Source organism: Corticium candelabrum, chromosome 2, assembly GCF_963422355.1.
Source record: "Corticium candelabrum chromosome 2, ooCorCand1.1, whole genome shotgun sequence".
Taxonomy (NCBI): domain Eukaryota; kingdom Metazoa; phylum Porifera; class Homoscleromorpha; order Homosclerophorida; family Plakinidae; genus Corticium; species Corticium candelabrum.
In genome coordinates this window covers 10,988,106-11,006,916 of record NC_085086.1, presented here as the reverse complement: position 1 = coordinate 11,006,916, position 18,811 = coordinate 10,988,106, and the positions used below count along the sequence as shown (strand labels likewise).

The 18,811-nt window shown below is 38.5% G+C and overlaps 2 protein-coding genes across 2 annotated transcripts; both read right to left on the bottom strand.

Moving 5' to 3' along the window:
* Positions 1-4,239: 4,239 nt before the first annotated feature.
* Positions 4,240-6,105, bottom strand: LOC134176557 (uncharacterized). Its single transcript, XM_062643225.1, has one exon. It carries the CDS (start codon positions 6,103-6,105, stop codon positions 4,240-4,242), a length of 1,866 nt encoding a protein of 621 aa, XP_062499209.1.
* A 4,683-nt stretch (positions 6,106-10,788) lies between these two features.
* On the bottom strand, positions 10,789-14,088 carry LOC134176556 (uncharacterized). Its single transcript, XM_062643223.1, has 2 exons — positions 13,902-14,088; positions 10,789-13,840 (listed from the first exon to the last, which is right to left on the bottom strand). Exons 1-2 carry the CDS (start codon positions 14,086-14,088, stop codon positions 11,718-11,720), a joined length of 2,310 nt encoding a protein of 769 aa, XP_062499207.1. The 3' UTR covers positions 10,789-11,717.
* Positions 14,089-18,811: the final 4,723 nt, after the last annotated feature.

Genomic DNA, 18,811 nt, shown 5'->3' with positions numbered 1-18,811 from the left:
CTGAGGTTCATGCGTCCCACTTTGGGCCCGCGGGACAGAAAATGTGCATTGGTAAGCCAAAGTAGGTGGCATAATTTCTGCATCAGTTCCCATTAACCCTGTTTTGACATTGAATCAATGTGTTCACTGTAATCACCACGACACCTTTACGCGTATGCACATCACATCGACATACTTGAACAGCATAGCACAACACTTGAACAGACAGTCAACACAAATGCATTCAGTAGCTCTCGACCAGTTTTGGGCTGCCAACAGCACCTCTGACTAACTCAGCAACACACTTAGGATGCAATCCATTAGCTTTCACAATTCATGCAACAAAAGAAGGCTGTAGTTCCACACGATTGCTATAGAAATAATTTCAAACAATTATACGTACTACTCAGTACTGTATCATCATTGTCTGTGATATCAAGAATGTAGTGTGGAAATTACAGCAACTGTGCCAGTCACGTTAGCCAGCACAAGATGATGCTGTTACCATCGGTCACCACGAGGAGGTGTGACTGGATTTTGACTGACACCCCCACAAGGCCACCCACAGAGAAGGGAATCTATAAACCATACACTCCTGCCCCGACCTAACCGGTTCAGGAGAAAGAGGGAAGGAAACTATACACTATACACTCCTGTCCCGACCTAACCGTTTCAGGAGAAAGAAAAAACCTATAATCTACACTCTTGATCCTGCCCCGACCTAACCGGTTCAGGAGGAAAAGGGAAGGAAACTATACACTATACACTCCTGTCCCAACATAACCGGTTCAGGAGAAAGGAAAAACTATAATCTACACACTCCTGCCCTGACCTAACCAGTTCAGGAGAAAGGAAAAACTATAAACTACACACTCCTGCCCGACCTAACCAATACGGGAGAAAATGACGACCTAGCCAATGAACCAACTGGACGCCTTAGTCTGCGCATTCATCTCCCAGAACTGGTCCTGTGCATCTTTAGAGTTGTGGTAGGTGTAGAAACAGTTATTCAACCTGCAGCAGTAGAGGGCCGGCTTGCATGCCTCACAGTACGCGGTTGAAAGGTTCCTACACACTCCACAACGAGGCCTGTTCCTGGCCTGAGTAAACAGAACGTTATGGCCATTAGTGTTACCTGTTGATGTGTTGCGGCACACCAGATCACTGTGGTTGTACTGCTGGTTGTGGTTGTGACTCAGCAGGTGGTAGCATCACAACTACCTGTGGTGGTGGTGCCATTATGTCCGGAACCACAGATCGTTGATGCCTCTTAAATGGCCTCTCCGTAGATGCTGACTGATCAGTACATGTTGACCGAGCAGCAGTTGTCACAACAGGAACAGGTGCAGTCACAGGCAACAGTTCAGCAGCAGTAGTAGCAGTAGGAATAGGTGCAGGAGCGGGAAGAATCGGCTGTGGCACAAAACCACATTCACTAAACAACTGTACCAGTTGACGTGTGATAGCAGTGTAAAGTCGAGATGGGACATCTTCGTATCGGGATTCAGCTGTTCAAATAGAAGGATGCTATTGACTATGGCAGTGTCCAAAATGTTATAAGGAAAATGTATTATTATTGAATTGTCGCTCACGTGACCGGTTAAGCTCGATTGTTGATCTTTTTCACATCTTGGCATACATCTCACCAGTACTTGATAAGCCAACAATACGACAATATGAAAGAAGAAAGAACTTGAGCTGATAAAAAGTTCCATAAGAAAAGTTGAACAGATCTTGTAGAATAGGAGGGTCGTGTCAGGTGAGAGGTCACGCGGGTCATCCCAGTACAGAATGTTGAGGTTGAGGGGTGTTGTAAGTCACATAGAAGTGGGTCAAAATTGTATCTTTCTTCCAATACTTCAAACACCTGTACGACACAGCTGAAATTGAGATATTAGTAACACTCAATTATAGCATACATCTCACCAATATTTGATAAGCCGGTATTGTAACAATATCAAAGAGGAAAGAGCTTGAGACGACAAAGTCCATAAGAAAAGTTGATCAGATTCCATTGTGTATGCCAAAATGTTGCCGAATAGACCCAGTCAAATTAGCTTCTTTCCAATATTTCAAAGACAACTCTACAACACAGAGACAGTTGCATATCAATAATACTCAATTACATGTAGCATACATCTCACCAGTATTTGATAAGCCAGCAGTAACAGTATGAAAGAGGAAAGAATTGAGAAGATAAAAATTCCATAAGAAAAGTTGATCGGATTCATAATAAAAAGTTTATGAATTTGTGTGTGTAAATACTTGCTGATTACATTCGGCAAGTGTTGTGAGACCTCTGGCTAGCATGGATCGATCAGGGTTCTGCCCGCGGTGGTCGGAGGTGGTCAGGCCCGACCATCACTCAGCAAACACCGACCATCACTCCACATGTTCCGACCATGCTAGTGGTTTACTTGCTGCAATGGATGACAGACATCTATCCTTGCCATAGTATAAACGTGAGACTGGGCAGACTGTTGACAGAAGTTGCACTTTTCTTAGTCTGTTTTTTCAGATTATAGACCATCAATAGTGAAATACATTTTGTTTGGTGCTTTCTTGTCTGAAATAAATCATGCCCCTTAATGCAGCAGATACCCAACCACCATTCCGAAACTCCTGGGCAGAACAGTGATCGATCATAGTGCACCAAGTCAATTGACTCAGCCAATCACACTCAAAGTTCAAGTCTCTGCTCCCACGTGTGCATGACAATGAACCTGTTGCTCAGACAGAGCAGCTAGTCATCAACTATGAAATTACCTGGGAGGCAGTTGGCCTCACTGGCCTTTAGTGGCAAATTGTATGTCTTTGCAAAGGCAGTGACTGCAAACTATCTAGAGTAACACGTGTAAGGTACCTTCTAAGGAACTCGTTGAATCACGTGAACCAGGTCATAGTGCTGTCTATCATAGTTGACCAACTCTATACTGTCAACGGGTACATCCATAGGAAACTGAAAAGAAAACCGAGGTTCATGCGTATGCCATTCCCACTTTTGGCCTGCTCGATAGAAAACGTGGATCGGTAAGCCAAAGTAGGTGGCAGCCGCCATAATTTCTGCATCAGTTCCCCATGTACCCTGCTTTGACATTGACTCAACGTGTTCATTGTAATCGCCATCTACGTAGACAACAAATGAAACAGCGCGTTCCCTCATGAACTCTACGATCTGCTCTCTGTAAGTTAGGTGGTATCGTTGTGACCCCATAAGAGCTTGAGAAAAGCATTTGAATAGGCAATCAACCCTTTCCCCTACTTGAATAATTTCTCGATTTTGTACAGAGAGCAGATCGTGTGCTTCACTGCGTGAAGACTGACATCTACCGCTATTTGACATTGCGGGTATCGTCCTCGGAGTCGCACAAGTAATGTGCAATGACCCAGTTTCCATTAGGTCAACATTACCCTGACTGCTGCCCACTAAACAGTGGCTTTGTGATTGCATGCCAATTTTTTCTAAATGTTTGGCTGCAAGCCTGCGCTCTTCGTTCTTTCTCACTTGAACGTTCTTATTTTTTGCAAGACTCTTCAGTCGCTCGAAAGCAAACGGCTGTAAAAGACAGTCTTGCAAACGTTTTACACGTGACAAAGCGACAAAAGAAAGTCCCACGGCAAATTCCTTTTTACCCAGGTCAATCACAGCTCGATCTAAAGTAAGACCTTGCGATTTATGTACTGTGATTGCCCATGCCAGTTTAAGTGGAAGTTGTTGGCGTGACATCTCCCTATTTCCTGTTCTCCACAATCGACTGATGGGTGCAATTGGAACGCATCTTTCGCCTCCCCATGTGGGACCATTGTATTTGTCAAAATGCACCACAACAGCAATCGGTAGGTCAGGAGGTCCACCAGAACGATACAGTATAGCCACAATCGTTCCCATGCTCCCATTTACTAACCCTTGCTCTGTCCACAGATTGGAGGACAACATAACACGGGCACCTTCGCATAAGACTACACTCGCATGAAGACCCCCAGCTTCAGCTTCACTGGTCTTTTTGGCCTCAGCACAATTGTGTATAGCCTTGATGTAGGCAATAGAGCTGCCTAGCCGACGTAGGTAAGCGACGTTGTATTCGGCCACCTAAAACAGTGTCAAATTCTCTCTATTTACCCGTGCCGACTCAATGGTACGGGTCATAAAAAGTTGCCAGTCATTTTCAGTGACGGCAGCATTTCTTAGTCGCAGAAGGGTCTGTCTGAATCTGATTTGAGTATCATCACTGCCGGCCTGCCTCATAACTTCGGTCGGCACTACCGACTCCTTAATTCTGTGTACATGGCTCTACCTAATTTCGACAAAATACCCTTCGAATCTGCGACATAGAGTGGAGTGTCTCCCACCGGAGGCAACTGTCCAAAGTCTCCGACCAGTACCAAGGACATACCACCGAAAGGTTCAGTAGCATGGTCAGGACGTGCCTGGCACAACCTCTGATGTATCATGCCTAGCGGACGTCGACCAATCATTGACATTTCGTCTATAATTACATAACGACATTGCTTTAACTGTTCCTGCAGATTCTGTAGTGCAGGACCACGCAATTCATTACTTGCCGTAAAGTTGAGAGGCAGTTTTAACAAAGAGTGCAATGTTCTACCATTCACATTAAATGCTACTACCCCTGTCGGAGCAGCGACACAACATGCGCCTCTGAGTAGAGAACGGAAGCATCCGATAAGATACGACTCACCGGTACCAGCCGTTCCACATATGACACATCGAAGTGGATCCGGCGACAGACCCTGCTTAAGTTTTTCGAAATGGCATTTGACAATGTCATATGCAAATCGCTGATTGCCTAGTAAGAAATCAGGATTATAGTCGCACAGGTCAACATTCTGATCAACTACACCGTGTTCAGATTTATTACGAGCAATAAATGTTATGGCTTCCTGGGCATCAGGAAAATTCACAGCAGATGCTGTCCAATCGGTATTACTATCAGAACCCTGTTCGTTCTCTTGAGATTCTGAAAAGTCAGCATCTAACTGACACAATACCATCCAGTCTTCTACTGCGTGCCATCTATTATTGCACGTACCATTTTCATCAACATCGCAGGGTGCTAGATTGTCACGGTCGATTTCTACTTCGTCGCGATCTGTTGCCCTTTCAACGTCCTGAGCAAAACAAATCCGACGAGTCAGGTCGTCAGAACAATAGCCCTGCCATTCTTCCCACGAAGCAACTGCACTACCACCAAAATCAGCGGTCGGTTCTTCTGGGCACCGAAAAGGTTTATATTTTACCAGCTGCCTAGAGCAGTAAGTTTCAGACTTTTCCAAATCATTTGGAAGTGCAGCCTTTACTTCAGGAACGTAACGAATGACAGCCTTTTTGTTGCGTTTGACAAGACGCCCCGTCCTTTTGAAATCGTACTGCGTGACAAAGTCATCAAAGCAGAGATTTTCAAATTCGTTACTTTTTGGCCTGTTTACGTAGTGGTCCATGGCAATTGAAATTGTAGCCTGTTTATCTTGTGGCACATCGACTTCACGCTGACCATCAACGTTTACACGTAAAATCGTTCTACTGCATACTACTAACTTCTCACCCGTAAGGTGATGGCACGTTTCCTGTGCCGAGTAGTCATGCTCTACTACAGACCTTGTCATTAGCTTTTGGACGGCTTTCTTTGGATGATCATCGTCCTTCAAGTCCTCTATTATAACTTCGAAAGTCTTTTCTAGAGGTTCAGACATGCCTTCACTCTTGCTGGCATATTTGGTCATGTACTTAGACACCATTTCTGCATTGACACACACCTGCATGTCAACATTAGCCCACCAGCCTGTCAATTGAGCCCGGTTATGCCCATTAATGCGAGAATCATTTCGCCGCGTAACAAGCTCTGGCTGCTTGTCTTGTAGTTCAAAATGTGTTTTACTTGACAAGACTTTGGGAAACTTAAAACGGCACTGTAACTCGTTTTCACTGCCATGATCGTTGTCCCCTGCTAGGGCAGAGGTCCTCTTACGTTTATCACGGCGAAGACAGTAAGCCGTTGAGCATTTCGTATGCCTCTGTACATTAGCTATTAGTTCAGCATAATCCTGCTCTTCGTCGGTCACATCTCTATGTCGTTTGTGACAGGGGTGCATTTCTGTTCGAGGCATGTGACCCTCCCCCGTTTCATTCAACGTGGGATTCCACGTAGTTACCAGAGCATCAGCAAGTCATACACCTTTTGTGCAATGTCCTCTGCCCTTCTCATTTGTTCGCTAGTGGCTTCGGCTTCGCCCGACTCTGATGCTCTGTGCATGCATGCCCACTCTGAACTTATCTTATCAGAATTGTGGTGTCCTTCTTTTACGCTCGTAGCTTAATTACGTGTACGTATATAAATGCATGTAGGTATATAATTACATATAGGTAAATTATTACATATAGGTATATTATTACATATAGATATATAATTACATATAGATATATTATTACATATAGGTATATAATTACATATATGTATATAATTACATATAGGTATATAATTACATATAGGTATATAATTACATATAGGTATATAATTACATATAGGTATATAATTACATATAGGTATATAATTACATATAGGTATATAATTACATATAGGTAAATAATTACATATAGGTATATAATTACATATAGGTATATAATTACATATAGGTATATAATTACATATATGTATATAATTACATATAGGTATATAAATACATATAGGCATATAATTACATATAGGCATATAATTACATATAGGTATATAATTACATATAGGTATATAATTACATATAGGTATATAATTACATATAGGTATATAATTACATATAGGTATATAATTACATATAGGTATATAATTACATATAGGTATATAATTTCATATAGGTATATAATTACATATAAGTATATTATTACATATAGGTATATAATTACATATAGGTATATAATTACATATAGGTATATAATTACATATAGGTATATTATTACATATAGGTATATAATTACATATAGGTATATAATTACATATAGGTATATTATTACATATAGGTATATAATTACATATAGGTATATTATTACATTTAGGTATATTATTACATATAGGTATATAATTACTTTTAAGTATATAATTACATGTAGGCTATCATATACATACATGACCGAAACAACATGGCGTTTTGGAAGCTCGTGTAGAAATTTTAATTATTGCGTAACAGCAGCTGACATGTTACTGGGTGGCGTTTGCGCAGTTCTAGCTGCTGGGACAGTGCAATTTCTCGGACAAGAGCGAATCGTTTGGTATGAATATCGTCGTTGTAGCTGCTTCGAGTGACAAAAGCGAGAATAAATAGCGTTTTTTATATGCCGATATACGACTTTTGAGACGTCTAGTGACAGCGTTAGTAGTCTGGCTACCATTCGTACCGTTCATAGTCGAGCGTTATGTAGTAGTCTCGTGCAGCCAGCCCCTCCTCCTTTTAACTTTCGTTAATTAATTAATTAAATAATTAATTAATTTACTTAATTAATTAACTAAGGCCCATTCTATCAGGACTGGTTTTTGCAGCTTTCTAATTACAGTCTACTGGTCGGTAATGACACCACTTCTCATTTGTCGGAATAGCTTCATTTGCATCTGCGCTAATCGAGTATGCACGGTGTCGGCTAGACCTCATACCTCACCCTTAGCACCCACATCCGGGGCTCGGCTAATTAGCAAAGCGAAGCGACCGCTATCTTTTTTGGTCTGGAAGTTCGAGGCTGAAACGACGGCGTGCTATTTGTTTCGGACATTGGTATCTTGTAGTTGTCTCAATTGGTTAGTTATAAGAGTTTAGTTCATCAATACAACTGATCTGCAACTTGCTTTGTCCTAGACCATGATAGAAGATAGTGGGCGTGCCTCTATTGTTGGTGACGAAACTGTCATTCACACAATAAACTACACAGAATACAATTACTACGAGCCTTCCAAAGAGGGTATGTAATAGTATAGTAATGCTGTTTATTGAAGTAATAACGTTCATTCATGTTTATAGTTTTGTTCAGCGATCCTTTCTACGGAGTCATTTGGATGTTACTTTCACTTGGAATTATTGGCAACATATTGGTAGTGGTGTGGAGATTTACACAGATAAGAGGTCAGAGATCGTCTCCTCTCTCAATCCTCATCATCATGCTTGCAGTTTCAGACTTCGTATATTGTGTTCACTTGATTCTTCTCGAGAGTTTGGTTGTTGATCTAGCCAGCTCAGTTGACGTACGCCAGTATCAGTTTTGGATGGACATGTCTCTTTGTAATGTGTGCACTGCAAGTTCATGGCTGTCTTGGTTTACTTTCTCCACAGCTCAGTGGGCAACTTTCAATATTGCAGTTTACTTGTTTCAAGCAATAACCAAATGTTGTCCTCGTAGTTGCTGTTCACTGCATCGCAAGAATAATCTAGTCGTCACAATCGTATGCCAAGTTTTGTTTATAATTGCCTGTAATGGGGTGAACTTTCATTTTGGCTTCATGATAGTCTGTCCATTGTATGACAGACGTTTGGTTCAGACAGTTTTAATGACACATTTTTTAATATTTACTCTGGACCTGAACAAACTGTTGAAATTTTTGAAAGCTCTATTTGGCCACAGCCAAACGAAAATTTGCTTTGCTTCAATAAAACTGATTCACAAAGACATAGAAACCATACTACAATCACGAATGAAAATCACTGCAGAAATTACCACATTTTATGATCATGGTAACTTTCACTTTGTGAGAGAATCACAGTGTGTCTAAATACTATTCTTATATTGTCATGTGCTGTTCTTCTTCTTTGGTGTGCCTAAAGCGACCTAAAGCAGTTTCTCAAGCAAACATAACACAGAGTGACATGCAATGGCGTTTGAATGGAATTGTTTTCTTACACACTTTCTGTTGTATTCCTGTGACTGTATTGCAGTGGATGGACTTTACTGACTTTAGGGTTTCTTGGGCGAACAATTTGACTGTGGCGAGTGTTTTGCTCATCTCAATCAGTCCAGCAGCTAATCCTCTCATATACACTCTAACAGGAAAAAACTGTTTACATTTAATATGCAAGTGTTGGAGACGCGACATATCTGTGAGACAAAACAGTTCCAAGTACCGTGATGATCACATTAGAGGAGTTGAATGTTGCAGCTGTATTCCATGTGTTCGATGTGTTCACCAAGATGATGATGATTGCAATACTGAAGAAACTTGTGCTTGGAATTCTGATCAGAGCAGACTCCTGCCGACTCCCAATGATTCAAGTGAAACTATCTAGCAAATATTTGCCGTCGGATAGAGCAACCGTTACAACAGCTAGACTAACTGTATACATGTCAATGCGTGTAGTCGTATTTTGCAAGCTTTGCTGATTAGATTGACAATATGTGCATGCTCAGTAAGAATGTTTGAACACAAGCATGACTTTTAATTATCGGTATTCATATGGTATGTACAATATGTTAGCACATATCTCTAAATTTATATTAAATGTATTGTAGTTTAATTGTTGAAATTCAATGTAGCACATTTTCACATGTTGTTTGCTGCATGATACTAGACCTGAAGAGTCAGATGCATTGGGTTGCATGTAAAGACGTACTACAACTAAATTGTTGCGTGCGTGTGATTTAATTACTAACAAAGCTAACTCTGCATTTGAACTTTGCATTTAAGATTTGATGTAAGTACAGTAGATGGAGCATTGCTAGACAGTTTGCGTGCTCTCACGTGAAAAGCGATTGCACTCACATGAGCATCTGAAGGGGCGTTTACTAATTAGCAAAGCGACCACGTGTTAGCTAACTGTTCTATACTTTGGTACAGTACAGTGTAGCCATCTCAGTTGGTTACAAGGACACGTGAACACAGCTGATTTGCGATTTGTTTTCTAGTAGACCATGAAGAAAGAAAGTAGAAGTACTTCTCTTGTTGATGATGACGCAATTATGCAGACAATAATCGATATGGATACACACTACACGTACTACAACGAACCTTCTAAAGACAGTAAGACACGAAGAAACTATTATATTACAACTGATTTAACGTCGATTTCATGTTTATAGTTTTGTCTACCAGTCCTTTTCATGGAGTCATTTGGGTATTACTTTCACTAGGAATTGTTGGCAACGTATTGGTTGTGGTGTGGAGACTGACACAGAAAAGAGATCAGAGATCGTCTCCTCTCTCAATCCTTATTATCGTGCTAGCAGTTTCAGACTTCTTCTATTGTGTTCACTTGATTCTCTTGGAGACTTTAGTAGCGTTTGTCAATCTAGACGAAACACAGAATTTTTCGCAGATCTTTTCACGTTCTATGTGCATGACAAGTGCTCTTCTGTCTTGGCTGTCTTGCTCCACAGCTCAGTGGACAATCTTCAACATTGCAGTTTACTCGTTTCAAGCACTAACAGAGTGTTGTTCTCGTTGTTGCTGTTCACTAGTTCGCAAGGGAAATCTGGTCATCGCAATCATCTTTCAAGGTTTATTGAATGTTTTCGTCATTATGTTCATGCTGGATTCGTCGGGAATGAGTGGTTTGAATGGTAATGAAGTTTTCAATGTTCATTTAGGCTATCGATATGATAACTTGCCTAGTAGTAACAGTGACTTTGATTACTGGTGCGTTAGGAGCACGTATGTTATTTATTCAAGACGTGAACGAATTACCGCGATTTTCGGACAATGTGCTTGGGCACAGTCGAGTGGGTATGGTTACTGCATCAATCGCACTGATTCAACCACAGTTGGCAACTATCCTAAAATCTACAACAGTAGTTGCTGCGATACAGATAACAACTATTATGTTGCCTTGGGAACATTTACGGCATCTCAAAGTGCCGTTCTGACATTGTCGTGTGTAGTTCTTTATCTATTGGTGTGTCTGAAGGTTCGTAGACTACCGTCTCAAACAGGAAGATCTGACACACAAAATCTTCAATGGCGACTAAGTGTAATTGTCGTCCTAAATACTTTATGTTGGATTCCAATAGCTGTGTTACATTGGATGATAGCATTTACAGATGTGTACAGTACGGGTGGAACATCCGTTGACTGGACAAACGATTCTACTGCAGCAAGTGTTCTTCTCATCTCAATCAGTCCAGCAGTTAATCCTCTCATCTACACTCTCACGGGAAAAAACTTTTTACATTCAATTCGCGAGTTTTGTAGACGAATGAAATGCCACATATCTGTGAGACAAAACAGTTCCAACTACTATGACGATCACATTAGAGGAGTTGAACGTTGCAGCTGTATTCCATGTATCAGATGTGTTCACCAAGATGATGTTGATTGGAATACTGAAGAAACTTCCGCTTGGAATTCTGATCAGAGCAGACAACTGCTATCTATTGATGAGTCAAGTGAAACTGTCTAGCATGCACATTCATAACTGCTGCATGCTAAATGTGCGTCATCATATCTTATTCATATACGTTTAGTGCATGCAAACTTGCAAATTACATCATGTTACTAAAAGACATGTTTGAACACAGCCCTAACTAGATTTTGTATTGGTATTGTATGTAGATCTAGACACATGTATTGTTTGCTTTACATGTTTAGCTACACTAGTTGCTGCCTGCTGCAGGGATGCCGGTCCAATTTTTGCCCGGTGCCAAAAATGTGGCCCCAATAGCGTTTTCGGTGCCACTGTTAATATCAATATTAAAGACAATTCAAATTAATATCAATGGCAATGTAATCAGTTTTCTATTTCAACAATAAGCATCACTAAAGGACATTATTATTCAGCACCTTATCAAAAGGAAATGTGTCCATTCCTCTACTGTCTGAAGCTATCGCCATAATCGCGTTTATCGTACGTTGACCAAGCCTATTGCGAGAACAATTCTTTGTTATATTCATCAAGCTAAATCCACGTTCAGCTTCAACGCTATCCGGCGCTAAGGAATACAGGAGAAGGGCCAACTTGCCTATTTCACAGTAGTTCTCGTTGTGAAGAAGACTGATGAAAAACTTCACTGCTGACATCCCACACTGTTCTGTATAGAGTAAGTCCAAACTTTCGTCAAATGAATAGGTCACTGCCTGACGTGACACTAGCTCTTCGTCGATCGCAGAATGCTTGAATTTTACTGCAATTGCCTGAAGATCTTTCGCCTGAACTCGTCGTCTATTTACCGGATCCAGCATCTGACATTTTTGTACAAAGAAATCCAGTTCTGAAAAGCGCCTTGAGATGCTTTCCACTGTCTGCAGAAGAAAATTGTGCATAGACTTTAAAGCTGCCTGAATTTCACGCGTATTTAGCAATGCGTTGTCTTCTGTTTCCTTCAGCAGTTTGCGGAAACCTTCTCCTCCAGCAAGTGACACTGCTTCTCTCACAGACCTCTCTTTCTCTTGGCCGTCAGCATCGTTGGACTTCACGTAGTAGCTCAATGTACGTTGTAGAGCGAGAATTCCACAGCACGTTGTGTAAAGTGTTTGATTTCGTGTTTGAAGATGGCGATTCACAGCAGCCAAATCGCGAAGAGGTTTCTCCAGAAAGCTCAAATATAGATGGAACTCCGGCTTTGAAATTTGCTCGTGAAGATCCGCAGCTAACTTTCTGACTTTGGGTTGATTTCGCTGGTCGCCTGTTTCTTCTTCGAAGAAAGTTACAAGTGGCTGAAGCAAATCCCAAAGTCGTTGCACGCAGTCGCTTAATGACAACCAGCGAACCTTATGGTACGTAACTAGCGTCATGTACGCTCCCTCGGGATCAGTCAAATCTTCCAATGATTTGACTCGATGCTCTCCAAACTTGTCTCTTCGTACGGCACTTCCTTGAAAGTAGTTCATGATTGATTCAATTGTTTTTTCAACAAACTTTGGCAGTTCTTTTCTAGCATCTTTAGCACAGAGTACAAGTCGATGAGTGCAACAGTGCTGTGAAAGCAGCAACGGATTGTCTAGACGTTCTCTTAGCTTGGCAATAACGCCGTTAATCGGGGATCGTAAAACTGAGGCCCCATCCGTTGATAGACAGACAAGACGATCAAGAGGCAAATTGAATCCTGATTCGCCTAGCACATCAAGAAGCGACGAAGCGATATTTTCGGCATCCGGGTGGCCAGACAGACGATGAAGGCACAAGAAATTGGTAGCCACTTCGCATGTTTGAAGGTCAATGCATCGAGCATACACTATCATCTGTTCCTTAGTTGTAACGTCAAGTGACTCGTCAATAACTACTGACCAGAAAGGAGAAGCACAGATCGTACTTTTTGTTTCTGAAATCAGTACTTTCTCGCGTATATCGATTACCCCGTTAGTAATTGTTGTTCTTCCTGCAGCCATTTTTTCAAGCACCTTTGATGTTGGATCGGCAGCTCGGGAAAACTCGACAATGCATGAGGACTTTGACAAAGGAATGTTGTGTTTCGCAAGAGTGTAAGCAAGTTTCAGTGGAGCAAGACGCTGAAGCTTCTCTGGAGTTGTTGCTTTTTCCATTCTTTTTCTTTGAAATTCCCGTTTCTGGTGGAAATTCTCGACAATGCGTTTTCTCTGCTCAGCAGACCACTTCCGCATTGCAGCCATTTGCGTTTTATGCTTCCTGTCAAGGTGACGCTGAAAGGAGTACACCTTCATATCCTGAAATGTTTGTTCGCACAGAATGCAGATTGGAGTTTCACGGCCTGCACTCTCTGAGTGCTCTACCGTCACCAGGTATTTATCTTCCCACTCCTCTTTGTGAAATGTTCGTAATGCACGTTTCAATTTTCTAATCTTCCCAAGGCTGCTACTGTTTCTGGTACCTGCTGTCGTTTTGCCAAATTCAATTTCAGATATTTCTGCTGAAGACGTGGCCATATCATCATGTTCTCCAGGGCCACCGTCACTGAAATCGATATCTGAATAACAAGATGTTTGTACTGTAGTTTGTGGGATACTATAATAGAAACGACAAATTACCTGTACGATGTTCAACGGCACTCTCTGCCGTTCCAGTGACGTCCGGCGTCTCAGGGGCGTCTCCGGGACACTCGGAGAGAGAAGAAGGTTGGGGAACTTCAGGATGGTGGGTAGGCGAAACTTCGGAAGGTGCAGGAGCCGTAGAACGGAAGAAAAAGCGGAGATCCCAGGATTCCCTGGAGGCCATTTCCGTGTTACGCAATGTAATAACGCACGCTACTTGAAGCACGTGGAAGGGGTACTGTACTGCACAAAACTATGGTTTAATAACTTACAAAATTCAAAGTACTGTATAATTAGAAATATTAATTATTAGCAGTTGCTTTGCTCCTGGGGCCACATTTTTGTTGGCTGGGGCCACATGTGGCCCCATCTCCATAGCAACGACATCCCTGTGCTGTAGTTCTATAAAATACACTTTTCGTGTTCTTTTTCTTTGCAAGCGTCTGATGTTTCTACACGTTGAGATATGCTACGCAGCAGATGCTAAATAGTTTCAGATGTCTAGTACGTAGGCGTAGTAGGAACGTATAGGTTTTGTTGAGGGGCACTAATTTGATTAGGAGGACAAGGCTCGATCTGCACAACAAGGCTAAAGATATTATTAATCATTTCTTATCATAATAATAATAGTGATAATATGTTTTACACTACATTTGATGTAGTTCCATCATATACAGCCTTATATTATTAGGGGCAATATATAACACACGCACAGACAGATGATCTAACTAACAAGTACACACCCACACACACACACACACACACACACACACACACACACACACACACACACACTCACACACACACACACACACACACACACACACACACACACACACACACAGACACAGACACACACACACACACACACACACACACACACACACACACACACACACACACACACACACACACACACACTCACACTCACACACACACATGCGCACGCACGCACGCACACAAACACAATATATTTATTTAGTTAAACATACACGTGCACCCACCACTGTGGTACTCTCAAACATACAAAAATTGATTATAAATACAAAAATTTATTTATAAATACAAATATTTTATTATAAATAAAACAATTAATTATAAATACAAAAATTATAAATACAGATATTGATTATAAATTCAAAATTAATTATTAATACAAAAATTAATTATAAATACAAAAGTTGATTATAAATGCAAAATCAATTATAAATATAAAAAGTTATTATAAATACAAAAATTAATTATAAATCCAAAAATTAATTTTAAATAGAAATATTTATTATAAATACAAAAATTTATTATAAATACAAAAATTTATTATAAATACAAAAATTTATTGTAAATACAAAAATTGATTATAAATACAATATTAATTTTAAATACAGAAATTAATTATGGATACAAAAATTGATTATAAATACAAATTTAATTATAAAAATTAATTGTAAATACAAAAATTAATTAAAAATACTAAAATTAATTATAAATACAAAAGTTGATTATAAATGCAAAATCAATTATAAATATAAAAAGTTATTATAAATACAAAAATTAATTATAAATCCAAAAATTAATTTTAAATAGAAATATTTATTATAAATACAAAAATTTATTATAAATACAAAAATTTATTATAAATACAAAAATTTATTGTAAATACAAAAATTGATTATAAATACAATATTAATTTTAAATACAGAAATTAATTATGGATACAAAAATTGATTATAAATACAAATTTAATTATAAAAATTAATTGTAAATACAAAAATTAATTAAAAATACTAAAATTAAATATAAATACAAAACTTAATTATAAATAGAAAATTTATTATAAATAAAAACATTTATTATAAATAATACAAAAATTAATTTTAAATACAAAAATTAATTTTAAATACAAAAATTTATTATAAATACAAAATTTTATTGAAAATACATACATTTATATGTGTGTGTGTGTGTGTGTGTGTGTGTGTGTGTGTGTGTGTGTGTGTGTGTGTGTGTGTGTGTGTGTGTGTGTGTGTGTGTGTGTGTGTGTGTGTGTGTGTGTGTGTGTGTGTGTGTGTGTGTGTGTACACAACTTTAGTCCTCACTCGTATTACTGTATGACCACGTCTACAAATGCTACGCCCTTGTTAGTAACATACTCTCAATGACACCGAGATTACAACAAACTTGATTTTAATTAATTAATTAATTAATTAATTAATCAGTTATTACTAATGTATTCGAAATTAATGTGTATTCGTTGTGTTTTTTAAATTACACATAAACTATTATATATTTAGCTAGAGGTGTAAAATGTTTCAATGTTTAGGACAATGAAAGATTACAATCTTATGCAAATAATTATATTTTATTGCATTTGGGAGTAATGCAACGAGGTAGGAAATTATTGAGACCCTTGACTCTTTTTGCCACCACCGTTTCTACATAACTTATATGTATTACGGGTTGTTAGTAACACACACACACACACACACACACACACACACACACACACACACACACACACACACACACACACACACACACACACACACACACACACACACACACACACACACGCACGCACGCACGCACGCACGCACACACACACAGAGTATTCAAGTACGTTAAAACTAAATATTGAAGGAACACATGTTGGTCAGTCAATGACCAATGACTGACCATTAGACTCCACTCTGTGACTTCATAACTGACCTTAGTAAAAGGTTGACTTTGAACGATGTGGACAACTTTACATTTGTCAGTGTGTGTGTGTGTGTGTGTGTGTGTGTGTGTGTGTGTGTGTGTGTGTGTGTGTGTGTGTGTGTGTGTGTGTGTGTGTGTAACACATAGTTGAACACGTAAACAGCAAAGTTGCAAACGGAAGTTTCTATTTTCAGAGAAACTATCGCGACAACTATTCACATATTTTAGCAAATTGTTTTTTCTGAAAAAGCAAAGATTTCTGTTTCGTGCTTCGTAGTCTATTGTGTCTATTAGTATGAGCTAGACCACTTGGTAGGCATGCCACATTGTAGTTATCTAATGTGTTGGTAGGTACTCTATTGCGTTTACTAAAAAAATAAAAAAATTTGAGAAAATGATTGGTATGTAGGAATGGGTATGTACTAAATAATGCTCATCTCCTACATCACAATCCAGTACTGTCACAGTGCGATCATGAGTGTCACACATTACTGCTGCGTTCTAATTAATAAAGTTTGGTAAAAAGATTTTGATGTAAGAGATGAGCAGGATTAAGTACATACCCATCCCTACAAACCCATCCCTACATACCCATCCCCATCCCTACATACTCATCCCTACATACCCATCCCTACATACCCATCCCTACATACGCATCCCTAAATGCCCATCCCTACATACCCATCATTATCTCAAAATATTTTTTATTTTTGATAAAAGAAATCTGGATGGCATGTGTTTGGATACTTTGTATGTGCGGCCATTTTAAAATCGTCGCATCAGAGAGTGCGGTATCGGAACAACATTGGTTGCATCAATAGAAACAACTTCCATCTTTACACTCGATTAGCTACATAGCAGCTGGCGGATGTACGGAAACAAATTGATTGCATCAATTAACAACTCGCACGCATCTATACAGTCTAAGCCTAGGTTTAGTTCACAATATTGACTCCGACGTCGACGTGAAGGATGCCGTCGACGTGAAGGATGACGTCGACGTCGAGGCGGTTTCTTTGAAGTTTGACGCTCAGCTGAGCGTCGCCACCATATTGTGAACCAGGCTCTAGACAGTACACACTCACGGACAGCACCTCGTTGAACATATTCGTTCACGCAACTGTAAGCACACCGTGGAAGTGGCATGGCAGCTACAATTAGTTAAGGTACCAAACGGAAGTTTCCACCAGCTAATAATAGTATATAATTACATGTAGGTATATAATTACATATAGGTATATAATTACATATAGGTATATAATTACATATAGGTATATAATTACATATAGGTATATAATTACATATAGGTATATAATTACATATAGGTATATAATTACATATAGGTATATAATTACATATAGGTATATAATTACATATAGGTATATAATTACATATAGGTATATAATTACATATAGGTATATAATTACATGTAGGTATATAATTACATATAGGTATATAATTAACTATAGGTATATAATTACATATAGGTATATAATTAACTATAGGTATACAATTACATATAGGGTTATAATAAAATATAAGGTTATAATTACATATAGGTATATAATTACATATAGGGTTATAATTACATATAGATATATAATTACATATAGGTATATAATTACATATAGGTATATAATTACATATAGGTATACAATTACATATAGGGTTATAATTAAATATAGGGTTATAATTACATATAGGTATATAATTACATATAGGGTTATAATTACATATAGGTATATAATTACATATAGGTATATAATTACATGTAGGTATATAATTACATATAGGTATATTATTACATATAGGTATATAATTACATATAGGTATATAATTACATATAGGTATATAATTACATGTAGGTATATAGATACATATAGGTATATTATTACATATAGGTATATAATTACATATAGGTATATAATTACATATAGGTATATAATTACATATAGGTATATAATTACATATAGGTATATAATTACATATAGGTATATAATTACATATAGGTATATAATTACATATAGGTATATAATTACATATAGGTATATAATTACATGTAGGTATATAATTACATTTAGGTATATAATTACATATAGGTATATTATTACATATAGGTATATAATTACATATAGGTATATAATTACATATAGGTATATAATTACATATAGGTATATAATTACATATAGGTATATAATTACATATAGGTA